Source organism: Prionailurus viverrinus, chromosome E2 (assembly GCF_022837055.1).
Source record: "Prionailurus viverrinus isolate Anna chromosome E2, UM_Priviv_1.0, whole genome shotgun sequence".
NCBI lineage: Eukaryota > Metazoa > Chordata > Mammalia > Carnivora > Felidae > Prionailurus > Prionailurus viverrinus.
Genome location: NC_062575.1, coordinates 48,561,533 through 48,571,431, shown reverse-complemented (window position 1 = coordinate 48,571,431; position 9,899 = coordinate 48,561,533). Strand labels below are relative to the sequence as shown.

Genomic DNA, 9,899 nt, shown 5'->3' with positions numbered 1-9,899 from the left:
GAGAGGTTAAGCATTTTTCCAAGGTCACACACACATCTAATGAGTGGTTAGAATTTGAACCCATGCCTATCTGGCTTACAGTACAGACCCGTTAGAGTTGGGTGTGTAAGAAGCTCAGTTTGGGTTTGGCAAGTGCATGGGCAGGTGTGAGGGGCCTGCACTTTGAGAGGTTAAAAAAAAACCCTCCCCGCTACTGTCCCGCAGGGAAAACGGCCACCCCACCTGGCCCGGTCCCTTCACGCAGCAGCCGGGCATGCGCCCTGGAGCCAACCTACCCTCCTTTCGAACCTTCCCTCTATAGGCTCCGCCCATCACCGTCCAGGCCCAATCCCTGGGTGGAGGGCGGGGCCGCCACGGGAGTGGGTGGTAGTTAAGGAGAGTCAGGAGCCTGGAGTCGTGCGCCGGAGTCAGAACTGCGTCTCACGACCCAGGCGCCGGTTGCTGAAGGAAAGCGAGCGAGCGATGCTGCCGTCGCCGCTTCCTGATTGGCTGTGCGTTGATCCCTCTTCGTTCTGATTGGCAGCGGGTGAGCTAGGTATGTAAATGAAGTGAAGGGGCCTGAGGAGAGAAGGGAAACCCTCGGCGGGGTCGTTTGGCCGGTTCGATCCCCGGGTCCTGCCGGTACGCGCCGGGGCTGCCCGGGATCGAGATGCGCGGGCCTCTAAGTGTCGCCCGGCCGGGTTGGGTGAATCACGTCGCAGCCCAGGAAGGGGGCGGAGGCGCCGGCTTCTGGCTCCGGCTGCGTGACTCACCCGCCCCCGCCGCCGCCGCTTCGGAAGGAGCCACCTCCACTGCCTGCCGGAAGCGAGCGCAGGCAGAGAAGGCGGAATTAGTCCTCCGGGGATCCCAGCCCGCACGGTCCTGGGCGGCAAGCTGGAGCGACAGCCAGGACGTGGGGGCAGTGTCGAGGATCCCGGGGTCTGAGGAGCCGGAATCCCCGGGGAAAGCCGGCCTGGCGCCGCTAGGGGGCACCGGGACCAGGGGGCGGAGTCGGGTGGGGGCAGAATTCCTGCGGTTCTGAACTCCCGGGTCTGCGGGGAAGGAGGCGAGGACCGTTTTTAGTAGGGTGGGGGGTTACTTCTAAGGTCCTGTTGGGCAACTCCCCGGGGACTGGACCTTGCAAGCTTCCAGTCTGCAAAAAGCAAGTTGGGGCTGGGGTCCAGAACTCCAGGGGCCCCTACCTCGGGGAAAGTGTGGGTCCTCAAAGTTCTCTCAGTGGCCCCCTGTGTCCGTCAAGATTTCCCGGCAAGCTCGGTCTACTAGGCCTCCCAAATAAATCCTGAATCGATCAACTTCCTTCCACGTCCACTACCAATCACCTTCTACTCCAAGCTACCATCATCACCCCAAGAGTGCACTAGCCTCCAAATGGGGCTTCCGATCACGCTCTTCCCCGTCTCCACTCCTCCCCACTCATCTTACTCCAAGCAGCTGAGGGGGATCTTCTGGAAACCTAATCCACAGCACCACTCTATTCCCTGCTCAAAACCCTTCAGTGACACTCACAGTAAAATCCAAACTTCTTGCCTCTGCTTGCTTTCCAAACCCTGTTCCCTCCCATGTCACACTCTGTGCGCTGACCACACTGGTGTTTTTTCAGTTCAAGCTCATCCAGCCTCCAGGTCTTTCTTTGCTTTTGTTGTTGTTCTCTCTTCCCTGAATGCTCTCCCCCTGGTTCTTCTATAGCTGACTCCTTCTCCTGCTTGAGGGCTCCACTCAAATGTCTCTTACTCAGAGGAGCCTGCCCTGACCACCCCCCAGAATCTTTTAGTGTCTTCCTAGCACCATCTGTACATTTCCTGTATTTAAAATTTCTTTTTTTTTTAATGTTTATTTATTTTTGAGACAGAGAGAGACAGAGCATGAATGAGGGAGGGTCAGAGAGAGAGGGAGACACAGAATCTGAAGCAGGCTCCAGGCTCTGAGCTATCAGCACAGAGCCCGACACGGGGCTCGAACTCACGGACTGTGAGATCATGACCTGAGCCGAAGCCGGTGGCCCAACCGACTGAGCCACCCAGGTGCCCCTACATTTCCTGTGTTTATGTATGTATTTGTCTGATTTATAGACATTCAATAAATGTTAGGTTAAACTATGTGAAACAGCTGCTTTCATGGGTTAAAAAAAGGTTGAATATTGGGCATTTCACATGGTTCACTGAAGAAGTACATAACAATAGCTATTAAAAGTACTTGTTAATAAGAATAGTTACAATGTAGGGGCGCCTGGGTGGCTCAGTCAGTTAAGCATCTGACTCTTGACTTCTGCTCAGGTCATGAGATCGAGCCCCGAGTCAGGCTCTGTGCTGATATCAAAGGGACTGCTTGGGATTCCCTCCCCCCCTCTACCTCTCTCTCCCCCTCTCTCAAAATAAATAAACTTAAAAAATAGAGTGCACTAGGCACTGTTGTAAGTGCTTTTTGTATATTATCTCATTTACTCCTCCAGAGAACAACTCTATTATCTTAAAGTTTCCCTAAGGAAGCACAGGCTCAAGAAGTTAAATGACTGGCCTGAGATCACACCAGACACCAGTTACCAGAGCCAGGGTTTGAACTTGCCACGGACTTTCTATAAGTGAATGACTCGCCCCACCCCCCACCCCCTGCAGATGATGCTGAGCAAAGGTCTGAAGCGCAAGCGGGAGGATGAGGAGGAGGAGGAGGAGGAGCCGGAGAAGGAAGCCTTGGCAGTCGACACCTGGTGGCTGGATCCCAGGCTCCCAGCAGTGGCACAGGCACCCCCGGCTGTGCCCTCCAATTCCCTCTTAGACCTCTCGGTGCTCAAGCTCCACCACAGCCTGCGGCAGAGTGAGCCGGACCTGCGGCACCTGGTGCTGCTAGTGAACACCCTGCGGCGCATCCAGGCATCCATGGAGCCCGAAGCTACCCTGCCCTCCGTGCCCAGCCCACCTGAGGCCCCTGGCGTGGCGGCTGACAGCCTGCTGGCCAGCTCAGATGCTGCCCTCTCAGCCTCCATGGCCAGCCTTCTGGAGGACCTCAGCCATATCGAGGGCCTGAGCCAGGCCCCCCAGCCCTTGGTGGACGAAGGGCCGCCGGGCCGCCCCAGTGGTGGGGCCCCACCCGGCCTGGGTGCCTTGGACCTGCTGGGCCCAGCCACTGGCTGTCTGCTGGACGATGAGCTCGAGGGCCTGTTTGAGGACATCGACACCTCTATGTATGACAGCGAACTTTGGGCACCAGCGTCTGAGGGCCTCAAACCCGGCCCTGAGGATGGGCCTGGCAAGGAGGAAGGTCTGGAGCTGGATGAGGCCCAGCTAGACTACCTCCTGGACGTGTTGGTGGGCACACAGGCGCTGGAGCGGCCACCGGGGCCGGGGCGCTGACCCCCACAGCGGAGATGGTGGTTTGGTGTCCAAACTGAGCCTGGTTGCTGGACTAACTGTCCTTGGAAAGACACAGCTAACTTCCCTAGAACGGAGAGAGGGGCTTTGGAGAGACAGAATCCGTTCCTGAGCAACTTCACCTCTGTCCTCTTGTCTAGGGCTAATGAGGGGAGTCTGGGACTGGCCCTTGGGAGGGGATGACAGGGCCCGGTGGCTGGAATGTGATTTGGACCAGGCCCTGTGCTGGACTGAATCGGCGGAGGTCGTTCCCGGGGATACTTTTTCCGTGATGTGGGACGAAACTGCACCATTTTCTGGAAATTAAAACTAGTCCTGGGTTATTTCAAGTCTGTGTGCTTTGTCTCTGGGCTAAGGCAAGGGTCAGGTAATAACCTCCAAATTTTACTGAGCGTGGACTGTGTGTGCTAAGCACCTGACGTGTGTTCACTCTTTTCATCTTTGAAATTAGATGGCCATTATTATTATCCCCATTTCACATTTTGAGAAAACTGAGGCTCCAACAGGACATCACATGAGGGGGTGGGTTTCAAGCCATGAACTTTACTGCTTTCTTGTTCTGGTAAGCGGATGAGTTAGCTCTGGTAACTGGCCCTCTAGAAAACTCCCCCCAACATACTCAGCCAGGTTTCCCTGATTGTGCATGATGATGGTGGTCGTGGTAGCAGTGGAGGAGCCCCAGGCCACCAGAAATCATGGCCTTGCCTGAAGTCTACCTGTGTGTCTTGAGGCTGGGGGGGGGGGGCAAAAGGGAGGTTTCAGAATGAGCCAGAAATAAAAGCCCAAAGCTGAAGGCTTGATGGAGCTTCTCCAAAGAGCTTTGAGAGCCAGCTCTCCAAGAAAATGGGGAAAGGCACGGGAGACTCCAGCAAGTTAAGAAGAAAAAAAAAAAAAATCCACTCGGGGTCTCAAATCTGCCTTTGGGCAGGGATAGGGCAATTTGGAGGGTGCCTCTGAAATAAAGCCACCGGGTTTAGCGGCTTGACCGCAAAGCAGAGGCGGTCCTGCTTTCCTTCTAGAAGAAACCCAGGCCCTGGCGAGCTGGGGCCACCTGCCCCACTGCTCGTGTGATAGGGCCCGCCCGAGCGCCGCGCCGGGTGTCTGCGCCGCCCCCGCGGTCCAGCCGCATTCCTGGCCCGGCTGGGAGGGGCCGCACACTCAGAGGCCTGGCACGGGACCCAGGAGGCGTCCTTCCTGGCGGCTGTGGGGGCAGGGCAGCGCCCCGGGTGCGGGCGGGGGGAGGGGCACGGTGAAACCCACGGGCGGCCGGGGGGCCGGGGGCCGGACGGTGACCTGCGAGGCCCGCTGGGCCTCCAGTGGGGTAACGCCGGCAAGAGGACACCGAAATCGCCGGGCCCCAGAGCCTCCACCCTGGCCGGAAGCTCTAGGGAGGCTGAAGCTGGGGTGGAACTGGGGGAGGCGGGCAGCTTCGGCGGCCCCTCGGGCCGGGAAGGGGCGGGCAGAGCGGAGCTTCCTGGAGGAGGAGAGGAAGTCGTGCCCATTTCTGGAAGTGGATGGGGCGGCCCGGGGAGGGGGGAGTGGAAATGGCCCGAAGGGAGCTGGTGCCCTGGCTGAGGGTCTTCGGGTGCCTGACTCCTACACCGGGTGATTCCAATGGGATTCAGACCTTGAGAGTGTAGGTTGAGCTCTGCAATGCCCCCTGGTGCTCAGTCTGGGGGTCTGAGATGCCACTGCCTTAGTTCCCTGTAGATCTGTCCAGTGGTCAAGTAATCTCCCAGTGTAGGGCCAGCAATGCCCTCTGTTTACAACACTCTGGGGGCCTGTTTCCGTTGTCTCTGGGTGCCAAACTGGGGGACAATCTGTGATGCATACTGATGCAGACACCCTACCCATCTGTCAACGATGCTGGCATCTGCCCCTGTGCCTACTTGGCCAGCGATGCCCCCTCTCCCCAGAGCCTCTGTATACAGTTGCACAGGTTGTGGGCTGCGCATAGACTCCATGTTTAAGGGGCTACTATGCGTGTTTCAGGCACCATTCATTTCCATATTGACTGCAACAGTTTCCCAGCAGATGGAGGTCAAACGCCTTGGGGAAGGAGTATGCCTTTTGCACAAAAGCACCATATGGGCTGGATCAGCTATAGTCCCATCCCACTGGTGCCCTCGGGTCTATGAGCAGCTCGTGCCTGAGGACCTATTCCCCCCACCCCCTACTCTCCCCATGTCTGACCCCCAGATGATTGCGCAGGCTCCCAGGCTCTAGTGTGCCCCACCGCCCTCAGGCTCAACCCCAAGAGGCCACCCTACCTCAGCCAGCAGATTCCAGGGCCCACACCATTCCGAGCTGAGCCACCAGCCCTGGCGCTGTTACTCCTTTTCACAGAGCCTCTGTGTTCCTGCCAGGACACTCCCCAGCCAGGCTAGCTCCCCTCCAGGGGCATTCTCAGGATCCCCCATCACACACACACACCTCTCTCCTCAACACCTGGGGCAGTTGTCCTTGCTGTCCTTCACTCCCCTCCCTTCATCCCTTCTCTTATTCAGAAAAGATGTATGCTGGCCTACTGCGTGCCTGGCTAAATCTGACCGTGTCTGTCCTCTGCTCCTCTGAGATCTGAACTCTGCCCCTACCAAGGCTCATCTCCCCCACCTCCCCGTCCCATTCACGCACTTAAGGAACATTTACTGAGCACCTGCAGTCCCAGTGCAGAAATCTATGCTTTTTTTTTTTTTAACATTTATTCATTTTTGAGAGTGAGAGACGGAGCATGAGCGGGGGAGGGGCAGAGAGAGAGGGAGACACAGAATCTGAAGCAGGCTCCAGGCTCCGAACTGTCAGCACAGAGCCCGACGCGGGGCTCGAACTCACGAACCACGAGATCATGACCCAAGCCGAAGTCTGACGCTCAACCGACTGAACCACCTAGGCGCCCCCAGAAATCTAATTATGCTTAAGTCGATGATTATTTTTTTTAATTATTATTTTTTTCAACGTTTTTATTTATTTTTGGGACAGAGAGAGACAGAGCATGAACGGGGGAGGGGCAGAGAGAGAGGGAGACACAGAATCGGAAACAGGCTCCAGGCTCCGAGCCATCAACCCAGAGCCCGACGCGGGGCTCGAACTCACGGACCGTGAGATCGTGACCTGGCTGAAGTTGGACGCTTAACCGACTGCGCCACCCAGGCGCCCCAAGTCGATGATTATTGATGCAATAAGCCATTGAGCAGAGGTTGTGCTGAAAAGCCAGATCACCTGCATTTGAACCTCTCTGCTTTGCCATCCTGTGGCTCTGTGACCCTAAGCAAGGGATTTCACGTCTCTGTGCTCATCTGTAAACTGGAACAGTAACAGCCTACCTCCAAGGGCTGTTGTCCCGAGGTGGATGGGGGGGGGAGGGTGTTGTAGGCAGAGGGAACAGTATAAGCAATAGCTAGCCCCTGAGGGACCCTAAAACTTTTTCTAGGATCTGGAAGCTCTGGGTTTGGCTGGAAAGAGGGAGAAGCAGTGAGGTAAGTGATGGGGCTGGAGGGGTCTGCAGGGGGCCAGGGCGCAAGGGACACTGGGTGAGGGACTTTACTGCTAAGGTACTAGGGAATCACGAAGTGAAGGAATCCCTCTGGCTGCCATGTGGACGCAGTGGTACAGAGGTGAGACTAAAGGCCGGGAACCCCGAGGGGAAGCTGGGAAGGGACATCACATCCGTGGCAGGATGGTTGGGAGGAAGGGGAGAGGGGGTTGAAAACCAAGAGGACAGGCTCCGGGATTGATGAGCCTCGATGGGGCAGGGGCCTCACACAAGGCCCAGGGCTCTAACCAGGAGACCCACGGGGACAGTTGGGGCTGCCTTGGGATGGTGACTGGGGGGACAAGCAGGTCTGGGGTTGACGCTGAGGCCAGAGAGGGACACAGTGGGTGAGAGGGGCTGGTGGGGGGACACCCAGGAGAAGGCATCTGGGTCTCGAGGCCCGTGGGACTGGGCTTAATAGGGAGGGTGGGAGGCAGGAGCAGGCAGAGGTGATGTGAGTGAGGGAGAGATATTGGCTGTGTTGCTGGGCACCCAGCTACCACTTGGCTCGGAGTGGATCGGAGAGGGTGGTCCCTGAGGACAAGCTTCCACCTCTTTCCCCAGCCGCACAGGATATCCTGTGTTTACTGAGGTGGCCTTGGCTGGAACCGGGACACTGGTGCCACCCCCTAAACTCAACTTCCCATGGCCACACCCCCTGGGGTGAGGGAAATTGAGAGACACAGAGAGAGACAGAGAGAGGGACAGAGACGAGGAATGAGGATAGAGACAAAGAGAGGAACAGAGAGGTACAAAGACACACAGACACACTGTTGATACAAAACACGGCAAACTAGAAAAGGAAGCTTCCTCAGCTTCCCCTGCCTCTTTTACATTCCCCGATTTCTCCAAGGGGCCCCTTGCACAGGCTGTCCCTCTACTTGGAACCCACTCTCATTGACCCACCACCTACCCAGCAGCCTTCCGTGAACTTTTTTTCTTTTAATTTTATTTAGTTTTGAGAGAGAGAGAGAGAGAGAGAGAGAGAGAAACAGAGTGTGAGTGGGGGAGGGGCAGAGAGAGAGGGAGACACAGAATCCTTAGCAGGCTCCATCCAGGCTCTGGGCTGTCAGCACAGAGCCTGACACGGGGCTCAAACTCACAAACTGCAAGGTCATGACCTGAGCTGAAGTCGGACACTCAACCAACTGAGCCCCCCAGGTGCCCCTCCACGAACTCACTCCTACATATCCTTCAGGTGCCAGTTCAAATGTCACTTCCTCCAGGAAGCTCTCCCTGCCCTTTCTGGTAGTACCAGAGTGCCAGGCCCCTCTTAAAGATCTAGATCTGTCCCTCATAGTGCTTAGCTCAGTATGTAAGTATACACTCATTTCACTGATCGCTTCTTTAATGTCGGCCCTCATACCCCCACCCCCACCCCCCACACACTGGGAGTCTTGTGAGGGCAAAATCAAGGTCACTGCTGTGTCCTAAGCACCACCGAGCCCAGGGTTGGATACCGAAGAGGTATCTGTGAACAGCTGCTGAATGAATGTATACATGAGGAGGAGATATAAGGGGCATGTTTGGCCCGGGGACACAGCCATGAACAAGGAAGGACATAGTTGTCAGCTCCTAGAAATTTCACATGCGCTGACCTCTCTCTGGATTCAGATCCTCCTCACAGGCTGTTCCCTCTGCCCATAAAACTTCCCCTCCCTCTTCTCTTGCCTAGCTCCTGTAGGTCATCCAAGTCTCAGTTCACATGTCCCCTCCTCCAGGAAGCCTTACCTGACCTCCCTTGCTAAGCTGGAGCAAGGGACCTTTCCTGGGCTCCCCTGTCAAGGCCCTGACCTTTTTCCCTGTGACTCTCTCACCCCAACCCTGGGCCATGCTGGGTCTGTGTCCCTGTTGGACTGTGAACTTTGTGAAAGCAAGCCCGGGCTATCTCAGTCACACTGTGTCCCCGGCACCATCCAGCGTAGGGCTGGACTCACTAACTGCTGACATTGGATAAAGACTGCTCCCTTTCTCCCCTCTGGTACACTTTGCCTGCATTTGTCCCCTCTCCCTGGAAGACCCTTCCTACACTTTTACCTGACTCCCCGCTTCTCCACCATCCAGTTTGACTTCAGAGGTCACGCCTTCCAGGAATCCTTTCCTGAGCCTGCCCCCCACCCCCACCCCATGGTACATGGTAAATGTAAGTCTGTCGGTATCTCCAATGCCCAGCAAAGAGGCTGCTGGCAAGGGCTTGTGAATGTTTGTTGAATGAATAAATGAACAGGTGAATGGTTGAATGAATCAATGAGAGAGAGAGAGAGAGAGAGAGTGCACTGGGGTGAGGGGCTCCTCAGGACCATCAGCAGCCCCATTCCTTCCTCCCTTCCCAGGAGAAGGGTTCTGGCAGGGTTCTGGCCACACCCCAACCCTTGGTGGCTGCCAGGCCTGGATGGCATTTCCCAGAGCTCAGCACATTCCTGCCTTCCCTGGCGGCTGAGAGTGGGCAGGGGGCATTTTGGAGAGAAGGGGGGAGGCCCCTAGAATTCTGGGATCCTGCCAACTTGTGCCGGGTCCCCATGCCCTCAGGGAAGTAGGCCCCAAGCTCTCGGTGTGGCGGGGAGGGGTACAGGTCCACAGAGGGGCCAGGGGGCTGGTGTGAGGGGCAAGGTTGACAACTGAGGGGAAGGCCTGGTGGCCGTGCCTGGCCAGACAATGGGACAGAAGCTGCTGACATGCATTTTGGGGGTAATCCCCAGTTTCATCCCAGCCCTGGCCCCAGGCCTGGGCTCAGAGAGCCCGGAGCATCGGAGCCAGCGGCCGGGTGGGTGCAAGGGGCATGTGGGGGTACTTGTGCTCTCTGTGCCGCCCCCCGGGGTCTGGTGAGTCAGGGCAGGCTGGGGCCGGGGGCTGAGGGATCAGGGTGAGGCCTGGGGGCCTTGGTTTGGGAGTTGGGCAGGTCGGGGTTCAAATCCTGGGGCTACCAATTACTTGCTATGGGTGACTTTGGGTTTCACTTACCCTCTCTGAGCCTCCTTGTCTGTTTTATGAAGGGGACAGAA

The 9,899-nt window shown here is 56.9% G+C and overlaps 1 protein-coding gene across 1 annotated transcript; it reads left to right on the top strand.

Moving 5' to 3' along the window:
- The first annotated feature begins 372 nt into the window (after positions 1-372).
- Positions 373-3,694, top strand: SERTAD1 (SERTA domain containing 1). The gene is made up of 2 exons (XM_047835546.1): positions 373-535; positions 2,613-3,694. Exon 2 carries the CDS (start codon positions 2,613-2,615, stop codon positions 3,345-3,347), a length of 735 nt encoding a protein of 244 aa, XP_047691502.1. The 5' UTR covers positions 373-535; the 3' UTR covers positions 3,348-3,694.
- Positions 3,695-9,899: the final 6,205 nt, after the last annotated feature.